The sequence below is a fragment of the Crinia signifera genome, chromosome 5 (assembly GCF_055691185.1).
Source record: "Crinia signifera chromosome 5, ASM5569118v1, whole genome shotgun sequence".
NCBI lineage: Eukaryota > Metazoa > Chordata > Amphibia > Anura > Myobatrachidae > Crinia > Crinia signifera.
Window position 1 is genome coordinate 187,076,252 of NC_139221.1, and position 18,260 is coordinate 187,094,511.

Sequence of the window (18,260 nt, forward strand, 5' to 3'; positions counted from 1 at the left end):
GCGCTGCCAGACAACTCCCAAGTGGTCCCATCTGAAGGGGAGACACTGGAGGTAAGGAGAGGCACTGGTGGGAGTGGCTAAAGGGGGAGGAAGCACCAAATAGGCTACCCTACCCGCTGAAGCAGAGACTTGGTCTCTTCCGACACTGGCCCTTATTCAGATCTGATCGCAGTAAAAATTTGTTCTCAAAATGAGCAAAACCATGTGCACTGCAGGTGGGGCAGATGTAACATGTGCAGAGAGAGTTAGATTTTGGGTGGGGTGTGTTGAAACTGAAATCTAAATTGCAGTGTTAAAATATTGCAGCCAGTATTTACCCTGCACAGAAACAAAATAACTCACACAAATTTAACTCTCTCTATACATGTTACATCGGCCCCACCTGCAGTGCACATGGTTTTGCCCATTTTGACTACAAATTTGTACTGCGATCAGATCTGAATAAGGGCCACTGTGCATTGGCGCCTTTTCCCCGTGCTGCGGAGCTGACAAGGTGGATTTCTACACAGACTTCAGCCTCTCCTGAGAAGTGCTTCCTTTGCTGATCACTGGCAGACAATACAGCACAGATAAGTACACTGATACATTGCTCTGTGCGGTGCCTGACATTTTGCATTGTGTTTATTTGCATGGCTGAAGGGTGCACTTCTGCTGCAATGGAGGAGGGAGCGCTGGACATGTTGATTTTCTGTAAAAAATGTGAGGCTAAATTTATATGTGAACAGGGGGACCAGGGGGAATTGTGACTCTGTTTCCAGTGGGTCGCAGGCCCCAAGGTCTGAGGTAGCTGAACCAGCCTGGGCTGCTGCTTTAGGAAGGTCCATGAATGCCTAAACAGAGGCTTTGAATAGGCAAAAGGATTCCTTATTAGGATCTCCTGGCCATATCCCTTCTTCTCAGACTTCTGTGGGGTCGGTTACCCCGGCTCAGGGGGACCCCATTTTGTTGCAAGATATGCAGGACACTGCTCAGGGTGTTCATAAGATGACTGCCATGATGGAGCAGTTTACTAAATACTCTGAGGATATTGTGCATAGACAGCCTATTTCTACGCCACCTTTGTTGAATGTGGATTCTGATGATGATGATGATGATGTTGTATGTGAGGAAAATTTGAGATGGGTCCGGAGTGATGAAGTTGAAGCTTCGGTTCCCGGTATTGGGGATTTAATTTTGGCTGTGAACCAGACCTTAAATCTTTCTGAGGAAGAGAAAAAGCACCTGCGCACTGTGTATTTAAAAAGAGTCGCAGGGACCCGGTTTGTTTTCCTTTTGATGAGGGGATGGTTTGCTTGCTGGGTGAAGCAGGAAAAACACCTGACAAGAGGTTATTAATGTCTAAAAAGCATGCTAATATGTACGCCATGCCGGAGGAACATATAAAGTTATGGGGAAAAGCCCCATTGGTAGATGCATCTGTGGCCAGATTATCTAAATCCACAGCATTTCCAGTGCAAGGGGGTGCAGCCTTTAAAGATCCAGTGGACAAAAATGTAGAAGGTTGTCTTAAGGTTATGTTTGAAGGCGTGGGTTTCACGCTACGTTCCATTATTGCTTCTGCTTGGGATGCTAAAGCAATGATCAAGTGGGCGGAGGCTCTGAGCAATCAGCTCCGCCATGACTCAGAAGCTTTTATACTGGCTGAAAAGTTAAGCTGTGCTGCAGAGTATGTGTGTGAGGCCAGTGAGGAAGGAGCTAAGATGGCGTCCAGGGTCTCCGCTACTTCCATTACAGCTAGAAGAGCACTTTGGCTAAAGGCATGGGAGGCTGATAGCGAATCAAAAAGTTCCCTTTGCCATTTAAGGGCAAGTTACTATTTGGGACAGAACTGGAAGCCATTTCAAAACAGGCTACCGTTGGAAACAGTACGTTTCTCCCAACTACAACTCAAAATACATGATCTAAGTTTGGAGTTTTTAAGCCGTCATTTCGCTCGTCCTTTCGTGGCGGGGCATCTAATAGAGGACAGGCAGGGCGTGGTAGATTCCAGGCCAGTAGCGGAAAGAACCCCAAATCACGGTTGGGGCCTTTACAAAGAAACATGGAGCAAAAGGGGAGGATAAGTCATCTGCATGACGGGGCGGAGGCTCCCCGTTCTGGGCTCCGAGTGGGGGGTCGCCTCCTGCAGTTTTCGGGACAAGTGGAAAGACTCCATAGGGGATCCTTTGGTCTATTCCATTGTTTCCGAAGGTTACTGGATAAATCTCAAGGGCATCCCTCCAAAGAGATTTCTTCCTACTCCTTTACTACAGACCGCATCACTGAGGTCCGCTCTTCTAGGGGCAGCCCTGTCACTCAAAGAGAAAGGGGTAGTTGTCCCAGTACCTCAGGAGGAAAGGAAGAAGGGATTATATTCAATCCTTTTCTTAGTCCCCAAACCAGACTGGTCTTTCAGACCTACAGTTGTCTTCAAAATTATTCAACCCCCACTGAAATTGAATGTTTTGGCCAGTTTGACATTGATTTTGATCATTCAGTCATCTTGCTTACATTTACATGAAAGAGGCACTTGTAGGTCAGAGAAATATAAACTTAAGTTTATAATGAAATAACCACAAATGTCTTTTCTGTGCTCACATCATTATTAGTTTTTATTCAACCCCCAAGTGACATTCAATCTTAGTACTTAGTACAACATCCTTTTACAGTTATAACAGCTTTTAAATGTGAAGCATAGCTTGACACAAGTGTCTTGCAGCGATCTACGGGTATCTTCGCCCATTCTTCATGGGCAAAAGCCTCCAGTTCAGTCAAATTCTTAGGCTTGCGCACTGCAACTGCTTTCTTTAAGTCCCACCAGAGGTTCTCAATCGGATTTAAGTCTGGTGACTGCGATGGCCACTCCAAAATGTTCCAGCCTTTCCTCTGCAACCATGCTCTAGTGGACTTGGAGGTATGCTTGGGATCATTGTCCTGTTGAAAGGTCCAACGTCTCCCAAGCCTCAGGTGTGTGACGGACTGCATCACATTTTCATCCAATATCTCCTGGTACTGAAGAGAATTCATGGTACCTTGTACACGCTGAAGCTTCCCTGTACCTGCAGAAGCAAAACAGCCCCAAAGCATAATTCACCCTCCGCCATGCTTCACAGTAGGCAAGGTGTTCTTTTCGTCATATGCCTTGTTCTTCCTCCTCCAAACATAGCGTTGATCCATGGGCCCAAACAGTTCTAATTTTGTTTCATCAGTCCACAGAACACTATCCCACAACTTTTGTGGTTTGCCCACATGACTTTTGGCATACTGCAGTCGACTCTTCTTATTCTTGGGAGACAGCAAGGGGGTGCGCCTGGGGGTTCTGGCATGGAGACCTTCATTACGCAGTGTGCGCCTTATTGTCTGAGCTGAAACTTCTATACCCACATCTGACAAATCTTTTTTCAGTTCCTCAGCAGTCACACGGGGACTTTTATCCACTCTACGCTTCAGGTAGCGCACAGCAGTCGAAGTCAGGATCTTCTTTCTTCCACGACCAGGTAGCATTTCAATAGTGCCCTTTGCCTTGAATTTGCGAATGATGCTTCCTATGGTGTCTCTTGGTATGTTTAACTTCTTTGCAATCTTCTTATAGCCATTGCCCTTCCTGTGAAGACAAATCACCTCTTCTCTTGTCTTCCTGGACCATTCTCTTGACTTCACCATGTTTGTAACCACACCAGTAAATGTCTAGAAGGAGCTGAGTATCACAGTCATTTTAAAGCTGCCTAATTGGTGCTTATTATGCTTGATTGGTGCTCGGTGACATCCACAGGTGTTTTCAATACCTGATTGAAAACACCAGAATTAACCTCTCTTCTTCAGAGTGGTAGTCTTTAAGGGGTTGAATAATTGTGGCAATGAAGAAACCACAAAATACACATTTACTACTGTGTTATATAAACAATTAATGTCAGTTTAGTTGCAATTGGTTCTTTAAAACGTCCTTGTAGGATTTCATTCTGAATACAATTCCAAATGTACACTATAGTCCCTAAACCCCTTTACAGCATTGGGGGTTGAATAATTTTAAACACAACTGTATTCTAAATTTAAAGTCTTTAAATCTTCATCTATGGTTCGATCATTTTCGCATGGAGTCTGTGCTCTTAAGCATAGAGCCGGGATAGTTTCTAGCATCGGTGGATATTGAGGATACGTACCTCCATGTACCCATTTACAAGGAACATAAGTCCCTGCTCTGATTTGCAATAGGAGAGAACCATTGGCAGTTTCAAGCTAAGCCGTTTGGTCTGGCAATGGCTCCAAGGGTATTCACAAAAGTGATGGCGGTCATGGCTGCAGCCCTCAGACTGAAAGGAATAGTAATTATACCTTATCTGTATGACCTTTTATTCAAGGCGGAGTTGGCGGAGAAGCTTCAGGAACATCTGAACATCGCAACACAATTCTTACGAGATCAGGGCTGGGTGCTAAATCTCCCCAAGTCTCATTTGACACCCACGCAGAGTCTGCAATTTCTCGGGGTGATTTTGGACACACACCTTCACAGGGTGTTTCTACCTCAACCCAAGGCAGTGGAGATTCATCAGATGGTGCTGACAATCTTACAAGCTACTGCACCAACAGTGTGGCAGGGAGTACGGTTGCTAGGGAAAATGGTGGCAACATTCGAGACTCTTCAGCTTGCCAGATTCCATTCAAGGATTTTTCAGTGGAACATCCTGTCGTGCTGGTCGGGGATTGCAAAGACTATGAAGCAGGAAAAGTTAGTTCTGTCTCAGGAGTCTAGAGAATCCCTGAACTGGTGGACAGATGTAGAGACTCTACAGCTGGGACGTTCCCTTTGCTCCTGGGATTGGCTGGTCATTACGACCGATGCCAGTCTCAGGGGTTGGGGGTGGTTTTCCTTCACCTACGGTTACAGGGTCTCTGGTCCAGGGAAGAATCCAGGCTTCCGATCAATATTCTGGAACTTCTGAAAGGATTACCTGAATCACCAGGGTGGGACTCGCAGCGAGATGGCAATGGAGGAGACATTGCGAATTTTCACCTGGGCGGAAATCAATATTCCTGTATTGTCAGCTGTGTTCATTCTGGGGATCCGGAATGTGGAAGCGGATTTCCTCAGCACGGCGGATCTGCTGGAGAATGATCACTTCATCAGGAAGTCTTCCAGGATTTGTGGACCGCTGGGGGCTACCAGAGATAGACATGATGGCCTCAAGGAACAACTGTCAGGTACCAAGGTTTTGCTCCCAGTCAAGGGACCTGTCAGCTTGGGCAGTGGGAGGGTATGCTCGGACTGCCATGACGATTCCTTGGTGTTTCAACCTGATTTACATATTCCAGCCGTTTCCAATGATCCCGAGGTTACTGAAGGGCCAGGGGGTGCAAGCTATACTGATTGCACCGTATTGGCCCAGGAGGTCGTGCTACTCAGACATACAGATGGAGCGGGACTTATCTATCCAGGGGATGGCGATGCCAGCCGCCATCCCCTGCCCCGCGCCATCTGTATGCCGGAAGGGGACGCGCGCGCACGAGTCCCCTTCCGACGGTGCTGCCGGCGGTCGCCCGGTGTCTACACCGGGTCCCCGCAGCCCCCTGAAGCCGCCCGCAGCCCCCTGAAGCGGGAGGCGGACAGGATTGCGTCCACCTCGCCGCCCGGATACTGAGACGCGCGTGCATGGGGGGCGCACGCGCGTCTCAGTCAGATGGAGCACCGTGTTGCTGGCGGATCGCCAGCAACATCCTGCTGGCGATTCGCCAGCAACAATAAGACCCGCTCCATATGTACTGAGATTGTCGACGAACTCTTGGCGTCTGCCTCTTCGACCGGATCTGCTAAAACAAGGACCGTTTCTTCACCTGGACCTAGCTCGTCTCAATTTGACAGCGTGACTTATGAAACCTCCTTATTAAAAAAAAAGGGGTTTTCAGATGCGTTCATACAGACCATGCTCAGGGCTCGTAAGCCTGTGTCAGCAGCCAATTACCATAGGGTCTGGAAGATCTACATCAGGTGGTGTGAACGTCAGAGAATTCACACATCTAGGTTCAAGGTTTCGAGACTTTTGGAATTCTTGCAGGATGTTTTTTCCGACTTAGTCTACAGTCTTTTAAAGGTGCAGTTATCTGCAATGTCAATTTCTTTCAGAAAAGGGTAGCTCTGTTACCTGAGGTTCAGACCTTCTTACAGGGTGTAACCAGACTTAAACCTCCATACAGACAGCCTGTAGCACCATGGGATTTGTCTCTAGTTCTGTCTGTATTGCAAAATCCTCCTCTTGAACCATTAAGATCGGCTGATATCAAATATGTTTCTTGGAAACTGACTTTTTTGTTGGCAATTGCTTCGGCTAGGCGTGTGTCAGAGTTGGGTGCCTTGTCCTGCAAGTCACCATTTTTTATTTTTCATGATGATAAAGCTGTGCTTCGAACAGTACCTACCTAAGTTAGTGTCTTCATTTCATTTAAACCAGGACATTGTTCTTCCGGTGTTTTCCCCCCCTGAAGGGGTAAGAAATAGGGACAAATTAAAGAAACTGGACTTGGTTCGCACCTTGTGAATTTACGTGGATAGGGTAAAGGACATTCGCAAATCTGATTTGCTTTTGGTTTTGTATGATGTGCATAAGATTGGGTGGCCTGCTTCAAAGCAGACCATTGCTCGTTGGTTAAGGTCAACTATTGTCTACTGTAAGACAGGTAGACCGGTTCCTTCATGGATCAATGCCCATATCACAAGGTCAGTTACTTCCTCGTGGGCTGTGCGACATGGAGCTACAGCGAAGCAGTTGTGTAGGGCTGCCACCTGGTCCTCTGTTCACACCTTTACCAAATTGTATAGGTTTCATGAGTTAACGTCAGAGGACGCTTCATTTGGACGCACAGTGATGAGAACTGTCAGTCTGAGCGTACCCTCCCAAAGGACCGGCTCATGAACGTCCCATCGTGAGCTGTGTCACCAAACTGGACGAAAGAGAAAAGGGGATTTTTATATGAACTTACCGTTCGAACCCCTTTCTCTGAGTCCAGTCCGGTGCCATAGTGATCCCTCCCTTACTGAGCGTAAGTTGTACCGTTCATGTGTTGTCATGTTATGGTTCTAGAAGTTTGCATATAAGATGTTCAGGCATTGTACTGAGTTATGTATCCTAGTGTGCTGTTGAAGTTGAACTGATGCATTGTGGGATGCAGAAGGGAGGAGCCTGCTCCCAAAGAATTGAAGCATAGGTGCCTGTCTCCTGCGGACCTTTCCTACATCCCATCGTGAGCTATGGATACAACAGGATTTTGGGAAACCCACTGGCGCTTAAAGGTGAAATCAGCCTCCTTTAGAAAACGGGGTTTGGGTGCCCAATCATCTACAGTAATCCAATGGACATTTGAATGGACAATCCAAAGTCAGTCACTGTAAACTTGCAAGTGGACAGACACTTACTTCAAAGTTCTGTCCCGCTTGCACATAACGGTTTCTTTCCTCCCTCGATTGGATATTGCTGCACACATAAATCAGATACGCTGACACTTATTTATTCATTCGGTCACGCGTTCACATAGCAGGTTCTTTTCCTCCCAAACAGACTCTTGTGCTCCAAATAACGATTTATTCACACACGGTAAAACCACAGACACTTGTATGTACAGCGTAAGGTAGGCAGACAGGACACAGGACTTCAGGGCAGTGTAGTTCTTCCGGCGGCACAGCACTGCAGACGCTCCCGCTGTGGCACTGTTCCAGACGCAAGTCTCCCGTCCTCCTTACGTGCTGACTGACTTTAGCAAAAAGCAGACTTGAGCTGTCACCGGACTGGACTCAGAGAAAGGGGTTCGAACGGTAAGTTCTTACAAAAATCCCCTTTTTCAACATGTGTACTTTGATTAAGGTCTTGCCAGATCATGGCTAGCCTCATCTGGACCTACACTTAGGGGTGTATTCAATGGTGCTGACGAGCTGTGATAGCAAGCAGCGCTGCCTGCTCGCTGTCACAGCTCGCAGGCTCGTTGTCGGAGCGAGGGAGAATCGGCATATGCGGCCGCTAAAACAGCGAGACTCCCGTCTAAATGCAGTGGGCTCCCTGCATTAGCCGTGAGCCTCTCTGTTTGGGGGAATCCTTGCTGTCCTCTCATAGCAAGGATGCCCCTGGAACATTTAATAGATTGAGTGGCCGGCACGGGGTTAAACGGTGAGTATCACTTGTTTTCTGCAATCCCCGCTGGTTAACCCCCTTGCCGGCTGCATTGAATACAGGCCTTAGTGAATGTCTATCTTTATCAAATGAAACTGTATGTCGTGAAAAATTTGTTTGGTACTTGTGTATTATCACGGCGCCCACGATTTACATCGCAGGGCATTGTACAATGAAAAATTGCTTTGCATCGCATGCGATCAATCGCGACACAATTTCACCCGATTTGTAATTTGATTACTTCACATGTATTCTGCATCCCCTCGCGGGGCTCGCTGCGCTCGCCACGCTACGGGCTCGGAGGCTCACTGCGCTCGCCACACTTTATGCAGTCAACTCCACACTGACGTGGATAGTGGGGGTATGAAAAGGTCGGAGGACGCATACCGCCGCCGCTCGCCACGCTTCGGGTTGACGTTGATAGTGGGGGGCCGTTAGCAATGTGAGGGCATTTAACATACTTATTACCCATCAGGGTGGGTATACAATTAAAAATCGGGTCTTTGGGTGCCATTTACATGGGAATCAATGGGAATTCACGTTGCATTGCATACCATTATAATGACATGCGATGCGACGCGATTTTAAAATTGTATACTCAGCCCGGGAGAAGGCTGAAATCGGGTCCATCGCATGCCATCGCATACCTTAATTAATGGTATGCGATGCGATGGGCGCCGTGATAATACACAAGTACCATTTGTTTACTTCTCTAAAGGTTCCCCATTCATGCACCATTCTACCGACAAGTAATATTCCCTGTAATCTTTTTCCCGTTCCCCTTTCTGAGATAGGAGTATCAATGTAACATATATTTGTGAACCGCAAATACCATCAACTTTGCTTACTTACAAACCTTTATAGTTGACATAATGCTCATTTGTAGCGGACACATGCTGGCTATATATATGTTGTAATTAAGAAAATACATATCTAAACAACATGTATTTTTGTATTCATTACAAATTTATTATGCAACTGTTTCACAATTTTACATGCATTTTGTACATACATATTCCTCTTATTGCCGCTGTACTTGTAAGAGCATTTTATTTTTATTTTCGTTTGTCAACTCTATAGAAAAAACTTCAATAAAAAACAATTAAATAAAAAAAAAAGTAATATCTTTTTTAATTACCAGATAGTTTCAAAAATGTATTTCAACAATTTTAGCTGGTTGCTTATAATTTTGAAGCTTATTCATTTTATTTAAATAGTGTCTAGACTTGCTCATATAATTAGAAATTGTTATTTAAAATGTTCTTTCCTATTTGCAGACACCACCAATGAATGTGAATGCCATCCTGTCCAGTGTTCTTATGGCAATACAGCTCTATCCAGATGTCAAATTTTGTCAAAATGACAAGTATGGAGACGATTTATCGGACAACGTTTGGGAATATGTGTTTGCTGTTGATCTTCTGTGCAACCAATATAAATGGACTTGGACACATGATAATGTTATAAGGTACTTCTGAGATTGTTTATGCCAATTAAAAAATAAATAAATAAAATTCCTTTAAAGCCGTGTTAACACGGCAGCGATACGGGCTGATATCGCTGGCAATATGGTCGCTGGCGACCATATTGCCAGTGATGGGAGTGTACCCTGGTGATAAATCGCCGGGTGAGCGCTCCCGTTTTCAGCCCCGTTAGCTCCTGCGTCCAGCTGATTACCTCTGCGGCTCCGCCGGCAGAGGTTTCTTTTCATTAGGGACCATCTCTGGTCGCCGATGAAAAGGAGACATTGAGCGATATATCGCCCCATGTTTACGCACCCTAAGATTTTGAGCTATGCAGTATTTACAGATGTGTCCACATACATCTAGCCCCTTTGCACATTAACCCCTTCCTGACAGAGCCAGTTTTTGCGTTCCTGACAGAGCCCTTTTTTTCAAATCTGACATGTCTCACTTAAGTGGGGATAACTTTTTTTTGCTTTTACTTATCCCAGTGATTTTGAGATTGTTTTTTCGTGACACATTGTACTTCAAATTAGTGGTAAATTTGGGTCGATACAGTCTGTGTTTTTTTGTGAAAAATACCAAAATATCGTGAAAAAATGGAAAATTTAGCGATTTGCAAAATGTTAAATTTTCTGCTTGTGAGACAAATAATCTTACCACTCAAAATAGTGAATAACTAACATAGACCATATGTCTACTTTATGTTGACATCATTATTTCAACTTCCTTTTAATTTTTTGGGACACTAGGAGGCTTACAATATGAATAGCAAATTCTCAAATTTTCAAGAAAATTTCAAACACTGATTTTTTTAGGGACCAGTTCAGTTCTGATGTGACTTTGAGGGACTTGTATGTGAGACACCCCCATAAATGATGCCATTTCAAAAACTGCACCCCTCACAGTATTCAAAACAGCATTTTGGAAGTTTGTTAACCCTTTAGGTGTTTCACAGGAATTAAAACAAAGTGTAGGTGAAATTTCAAAATTTCTTTTTTTTTGCAGATTTGCAATTTTAATACATTTTTCTAAGGAACACAGTACATTTTACTAGAGAAATGTGACTGAAAATTGATTCCCCCAATTCTTTTGTTTTCATAAATATCCTATATGTGGCCCTAGTGTGCACGGTGACCAAACCACAGGCTTCATAATAGAAGGAGCACCTACTTGATTTTGGAGCCTCCTTTTTATGAGATTATTTTTTAGGCACCATGTAGGTTTCTAGGCACCATAAGATGCTAAAAGTTAGGAACCCCCCCACAAGTGACCCCATTTTGCAAACTACACCCCTCAGGGAATTCATCTAGGGGTATAGTGTACATTTCAAACCCCCAGGGGTTTCACCAATTGTGGTACAACTGGGCAGTGAAAATGAAAAATTATTTTTTTTACACAAAAATACAGTTCTGGCTCCAAATTTGTCATTTTCAGAAGGTATGAAGGAGACAAAGCACCCCAAAATCTGTGCCCCAATTTCTCCCGAGTACGGCAATGCCTCACATGTGACCAAAAAATACCAGTTGGGTGCATGGCAGGACTCAGAAGGGAAGGAGTGATTTTTGGATTTTGCAGCTCAGATTCTGGTGGAATTTTGGTGGGTGCTATGTCGCATTAGCAAGACCCCCAAAGCACCAATACAGTGGAACCCCCCCACAAGTCACCCCATTTTGAAAACTACACCCCTCAGGGAATTCATCTAGGGGTATAGTGTACATTTCAAACCCCCAGGGGTTTCACCAATTTTGATACAAGTGGGCAGTGAAAATGAAAAATTACATTTTTTTACACAAAAATGCAGTTCTGGCTCAAAATTTTTCATTTTCAGAAGGTATGAAGGAGAAAAAGCACCCCAAAATCTGTGCCCCAATTTCTCCCGAGTACGGCAATGCCTCACATGTGACCAAAAAATACCAGTTGGGTGCATGGCAGGACTCAGAAGGGAAGGAGTGATTTTTGGATTTTGCAGCACAGATTCTGGTGGAATGAATGGTGGGTGCTATGTTGCACCAATACAGTGGAACCCCCCCACAAGTCACCCCATTTTGCAAAGTACACCCCTCAGGGAATTCATCTAGGGGTATAGTGTACATTTCAAACCCCCAGGGGTTTCACCAATTTTGATACAAGTGGGCAGTGAAAATGAAAAATTACATTTTTTTACACAAAAATGCAGTTCTGGCTCAAAATTTTTCATTTTCAGAAGGTATGAAGGAGAAAAAGCACCCCAAAATATGTGCCCCAATTTCTCCCGAGTACGGAAATGCCTCACATGTGACCAAAAAATACCATTTGGGTGCATGGCAGGACTCAGAACGGAAGGAGTGATTTTTGGATTTTGCGGCTCAGATTCTGGTGGAATTTTGGTGGGTGCTATGTCGCATTAGCAAGACCCCCCAAGCACCAATACAGTGGAACCCCCCCACAAGTCACCCCATTTTGCAAAGTACACCCCTCAGGGAATTCATCTAGGGGTATAGTGTACATTTCAAACCCCCAGGGGTTTCACCAATTTTGATACAAGTGGGCAGTGAAAATGAAAAATTACATTTTTTACACAAAAATGCAGTTCTGGCTCGAAATTTTTCATTTTCAGAAGGTATGAAGGAGAAAAAGCACCCCAAAATCTGTGCCCCAATTTCTCCCGAGTACGGCAATGCCTCACATGTGACCAAAAAATACCAGTTGGGTGCATGGCAGGACTCAGAACGGAAGGAGTGATTTTTGGATTTTGCAGCTCAGATTCTGGTGGAATTTTGGTGGGTGCTATGTCGCATTAGCAAGACCCCCCAAGCACCAATACAGTGGAACCCCCCCACAAGTCACCCCATTTTGAAAACTACACCCCTCAGGGAATTCATCTAGGGGTATAGTGTACATTTCAAACCCCCAGGGGTTTCACCAATTTTGATACAAGTGGGCAGTGAAAATGAAAAATTACATTTTTTTACACAAAAATGCAGTTCTGGCTCAAAATTTTTCATTTTCAGAAGGTATGAAGGAGAAAAAGCACCCCAAAATCTGTGCCCCAATTTCTCCCGAGTACGGAAATGCCTCACATGTGACCAAAAAATACCAGTTTGGTGCATGGCAGGACTCAGAACGGAAGGAGTGATTTTTGGATTTTGCAGCACAGATTTTGGTGGAATGAATGGTGGGTGCTATGTTGCACCAATACAGTGGAACCCCCCCACAAGTCACCCCATTTTGCAAAGTACACCCCTCAGGGAATTCATCTAGGGGTATAGTGTACATTTCAAACCCCCAGGGGTTTCACCAATTTTGATACAAGTGGGCAGTGAAAATGAAAAATTACATTTTTTTACACAAAAATGCAGTTCTGGCTCAAAATTTTTCATTTTCAGAAGGTATGAAGGAGACAAAGCACCCCAAAATCTGTGCCCCAATTTCTCCCGAGTACGGCAATGCCTCACATGTGACCAAAAAATACCATTTGGGTGCATGGCAGGACTCAGAAGGGAAGGAGTGATTTTTGGATTTTGCAGCTCAGATTCTGGTGGAATTTTGGTGGGTGCTATGTCGCATTAGCAAGACCCCCCAAGCACCAATACAGTGGAACCCCCCCACAAGTCACCCCATTTTGCAAACTACACCCCTCAGGGAATTCATCTAGGGGTATAGTGTACATTTCAAACCCCCAGGGGTTTCACCAATTTTGATACAAGTGGGCAGTGAACATGAAAAATTACATTTTTTACACAAAAATGCAGTTCTGGCTCAAAATTTTTCATTTTCAGAAGGTATGAAGGAGAAAAAGCACCCCAAAATCTGTGCCCCAATTTCTCCCGAGTACGGCAATGCCTCACATGTGACCAAAAAATACCAGTTGGGTGCATGGCAGGACTCAAAAGGGAAGGAGTGATTTTTGGATTTTGCAGCTCAGATTCTGGTGGAATTTTGGTGGGTGCTATGTCGCATTAGCAAGACCCCCCAAGCACCAATACAGTGGAACCCCCCCACAAGTGACCCCATTTTGCAAACTACACCCCTCAGGGAATTCATCTAGGGGTATAGTGTACATTTCAAACCCCCAGGGGTTTCACCAATTTTGATACAAGTGGGCAGTGAACATGAAAAATTACATTTTTTACACAAAAATGCAGTTCTGGCTCAAAATTTTTCATTTTCAGAAGGTATGAAGGAGAAAAAGCACCCCAAAATCTGTGCCCCAATTTCTCCCGAGTACGGCAATGCCTCACATGTGACCAAAAAATACCAGTTGGGTGCATGGCAGGACTCAGAAGGGAAGGAGTGATTTTTGGATTTTGCAGCACAGATTCTGGTGGAATGAATGGTGGGTGCTATGTTGCACCAATACAGTGGAACCCCCCCACAAGTCACCCCATTTTGCAAACTACACCCCTCAGGGAATTCATCTAGGGGTATAGTGTACATTTCAAACCCCCAGGGGTTTCACCAATTTTGATACAAGTGGGCAGTGAAAATGAAAAATTACATTTTTTTACACAAAAATGCAGTTCTGGCTCAAAATTTTTCATTTTCAGAAGGAATGAAGGAGACAAAGCACCCCAAAATCTGTGCCCCAATTTCTCCCGAGTACGGCAATGCCTCATGTGTGACCAAAAAGTGGCAGGACTCAGAAGGGAAGGAGTGATATTTGGATTTTGCAGCACAAATTCTGGTGGAATGATGGTGGGTGCTATGTCGCATTAGCAAGACCCCCAAAGCACCAATACAGTGGAACCCCCCACAAGTGACCCCATTTTGCAAACTACACCCCTCAGGGAATTCATCTAGGGGTATAGTGTACATTTCAAACCCCCAGGGGTTTCACCAATTTTGATAAAACTGGGCAGTGAACATGAAAAATTACATTTTTTTACACAAAAATGCAGTTCTGGCTCAAAATTTTTCATTTTCACAAGGAATGAAGGAGACAAAGCACCCCAAAATCTGTGCCCCAATTTCTCCCGAGTACGGCAATGCCTCACATGTGACCAAAAAATACCAGTTGGGTGCATGGCAGGACTCAGAAGGGAAGGAGTGATTTTTGGATTTTGCGGCTCAGATTCTGGTGGAATGAATGGTGGGTGCTATGTGGCATTAGCAAGACCCCCGAAGCACGGTGAAATTATGAACCTAATATTCCATAGATGTGTGGTATATTTTAAAACACTCCTTTATACATAGGCCGGGTTTGTCGGGGCAAGTGTCACACTGGAAAATAGTTTGCTTTCTTATTCCCTTTTTATAGCAAACTTTGCACCTTTTTTGTGTCCTGCCCTTTTTTCCAGTGGAGGGGATTTCATCAGGAAAATGCTGCCCTGGTACAATACGGGGGCCAGTACTAGAAGTACTGGGGCCCTCTGCCTGCTGGTTCCCAAATATTAGGCCCTTTATGACTTCCTCTTGAAAGTGCATAAATGTCCCCCTCTGGCCGGTAGAACGGAATAGCACGTAAGCGTTATACAGTGCCATCTGGATGATATACACGGCCACCTTCTTGTACCAGATTTTTGTTTTCCGCAGGGCACTGTACGGCTTCAGTACCTGATCTGAAAGATCCACTCCGCCCATGTACCTATTGTAATCCAGGATACAATTAGGTTTGGAGGTGTGGGTACTGGTACCTCGTACAGGGACGGAGGTGGTACTGTCTCCGTGAATTGTTGTCAGTATAAGGACATCCCTCTTGTCCTTATATTTGACCAACAACATATTTTCGTTGCATATTCCCCTGCTTTCACCCCTTCTCATTACTTGGGCAATGTGCGTTTTTGGGAGGCCTCTTTGGTTCTTGCGCACAGTACCGCAAGCTGCTGTACCTCTTGAACCAAGGGCCTTAAACAGGGGGATGCTAGTGTAAAAGTTATCCACATAGAGGTGATAACCTTTATCCAGGAAGGGGTGCACTAAATCCCAGACAATTTTCCCACTAACACCTACGAGGGAGGGGGGGCATTCTGGCGGTTGAATTCTTGAATCCTTCCCTTCATAAACCCTAAACCTGTGGGTGTACCCTGAGGTGCTTTCACACAGTTTATACATTTTTATGCCATACCTTGCCCTCTTACTGGGAAGGTACTGGCGGAATTTAACCCTTCCTTTAAAATGTATAAGGGACTCGTCGATACAAATAAATTTTTCAGGGATGTACACCTCTTCAAATTTGGCACTGAAATGATCAATGACCGGCCTGACTTTGAATAGCCGGTCAAAGGTGGGATCATCTCTGGGTGGGCACTGTGCATTATCGGTGTAATGTATAAATTTAAGAATTGTCTCAAATCGAGTCCGGGGCATGGCCATACGGTAAAATGGAGTACTGTACAGAACATCTGTACTCCAATATTGCCTAATTTCTGGCTTTTTTACTATGCCCATATGAAACACCAGACCCCAAAACGTCATCATCTCTACTGCATCTACAGGGGTCCACCTAGCAAATGATGACGTGGGGTTTTGAGCAATAAACTGCTGGGCATATAAATTAGTTTGGTCCACCATTAAATTTATAAAATCATCAGAGAAAAATAATTTGAAAAAGTCAATTTCTCTGAGACCTGTGGAATCAAATTGGATTCCTGGCATGGCCAAAAACTCAGGAACCTGGGGCTCAAAATTGTCTGGTGGTGGGGTCCATACTAGATCAATTATTGGGGGGGGAATCTCAGCTGATCTACGGGGGCGTCTTTGAGGGGGTCCCTCATCACCAGAGGAGGAAGAGGAGCTTAAGACGAATCCTTCAAATTCCCCGCTTGCATCACTGCCTGTGTCAGAGTCAGAGGCAAGCATGGCATATGCCTCCTCCACTGAATACATTCTCCTGGATGACTGGGAGGACATTTGGGAGGACATTTGGGATGCCATTTTTATTTTTGTGTTACTGGTAGTGAAATTTTTCAACACGTGTATAGTGTAGGGGGGGGTACAAACTTTATTTCAATCCGGGGGTATGTAGTGTGTATGTGGTGCAGAAAAAAAAAAATACTTTATACCAATAAAAAAAAAAAAATGAAGGGGTTAAAAATAAAAAATTGAAGGGGTTAAAAAAAAAAAAAAAGGTCCTGCGCCAAAAATTGAGCACAGATGTTGGTCAGTAACGTCTGTCACTGAACAGCGCTCAAAGGCAACAGGAATCTGATCAAAAAAAAAAAAAAATTGATCAACCCTGTGCCGAAAAAGCTGATCAGTGATGTACGTCACTGATCGGCGCACAGTGGCCACAGGACACCCACAAAATCAGTGTGTGTAAAAAAAAAATTAAAAAAAGACCCCACAGCACTCACAAAAAAAAAAAAAGGTGATCAGTGATGCGACACTGATTACCAGTGAGGGACAGCAGGTGCACAACCTTTGGTGCAACTGACAGTGCAACTGGCAGCAACTGACAGGTATATATATAAAAAAAAAACCTCTGCGCCCCCAAAAAGTTGCTGATCAGCACAGATATACTGATCAGCACAAAAGGGGGGGTAGCAGACACAAAATATACACTCTCTATCACTCTCTCTCTCTATCTCTCTATCTCTCACTATCTCTCACTATCTATCACTCTAGGACACTGCAGCAGCAGCACTGACAGTTATATGTATAAAAAAAAAACTGCACCCCCAAAAAGGGGGGGTAGCAGACACAAAATATACACTCTCTGTCACTATCTCTCTCTATCTCTCTATCTCTCACTATCTATCACTATCTATCACTCTATGACACTGCAGCAGCAGCACTGACAGTTATATATATAAAATAAAACCCCTGCACCCCCAAAAAGGGGGGGTAGCAGACACAAATCTCTCTATCTCTCTACCTCTCACTATCTATCACTATCTATCACTATCTATCACTGTATGACACTGCAGCAGCAGCACTGACAGTTATATATATATAGAAAACCCCTGCACCCCCAAAAAGGGGGGGTAGCAGACACAAAATATAGCTCTCTCTGTCACTATCTCTCTATCTCTCTCTATCTCTCTCTATCTCTCTCTCTATCTCTCTATCACACTGCAGCAGCAGCAGGAAGTCTCAGGAAGTCAGATCCAGGAAGCGTCCAGCACGCTACAAGCAGTGAGTAGGTGATCAGGTAAGGTATTTGCAAGGATCAGGTAAGTATTAGCAAGGATCAGGTCGGTATTCACGGCAGGCAGGCACGGTGACCGTTCTGCACGCTATTCCAGACCGGAATGGCGTCTGCAGCGCAGTCACCGTCAGTTTAAATGTCGCGCCTTGGCTGTGATTGGTCCGTGGGTCCCACGGACCAATCACAGCCTTGGGGGCAGGTGGGGTGAGGGTGGGGTGAGGTGTCATCGTCACCGATGACCCCCTCATGCCCCCTGACGCCCGGCGGTGATTGACACCTGTGTTACCGAGCGTCCGATTCGCTGGTAACACAGGAAAACGCTGTGAATGGCTGTTCACACTGAACAGCCAATCACAGCGATCGCCGACGGGGGGGCGACATCGCAGCCCCCCCTGGGCATGCAGGGACATGTCTGCTGTCAGGGACAGCAGACATCGTCCCTCTGTCACTGCGTCTCGAGACGCAGTGACAGTTTAAACTCATGACGTACATTTATGCCATGTGTCGGGAAGTACCTCCCGGCCATGACGTAAATGTACGTCAAATGTCGGGAAGGGGTTAAACATCCATTATAGTTGACTTGGTTGTCTTTGGAAA

At 45.0% G+C, this 18,260-nt stretch overlaps 1 protein-coding gene across 4 annotated transcripts in view; it reads left to right on the plus strand.

Annotated features, from left to right (window-relative positions):
• Positions 1-18,260, plus strand: part of ICE1 (interactor of little elongation complex ELL subunit 1) — a 365,848-nt gene that overhangs the window by 333,995 nt on the left and 13,593 nt on the right. For all 4 annotated transcript variants that reach the window (XM_083188304.1, XM_083188305.1, XM_083188306.1 and 1 more), the window contains one exon: positions 9,410-9,600. In XM_083188304.1, the coding sequence (XP_083044430.1) occupies positions 9,410-9,600 (191 nt within the window). The remainder of the gene's footprint in view (positions 1-9,409; positions 9,601-18,260) is intronic.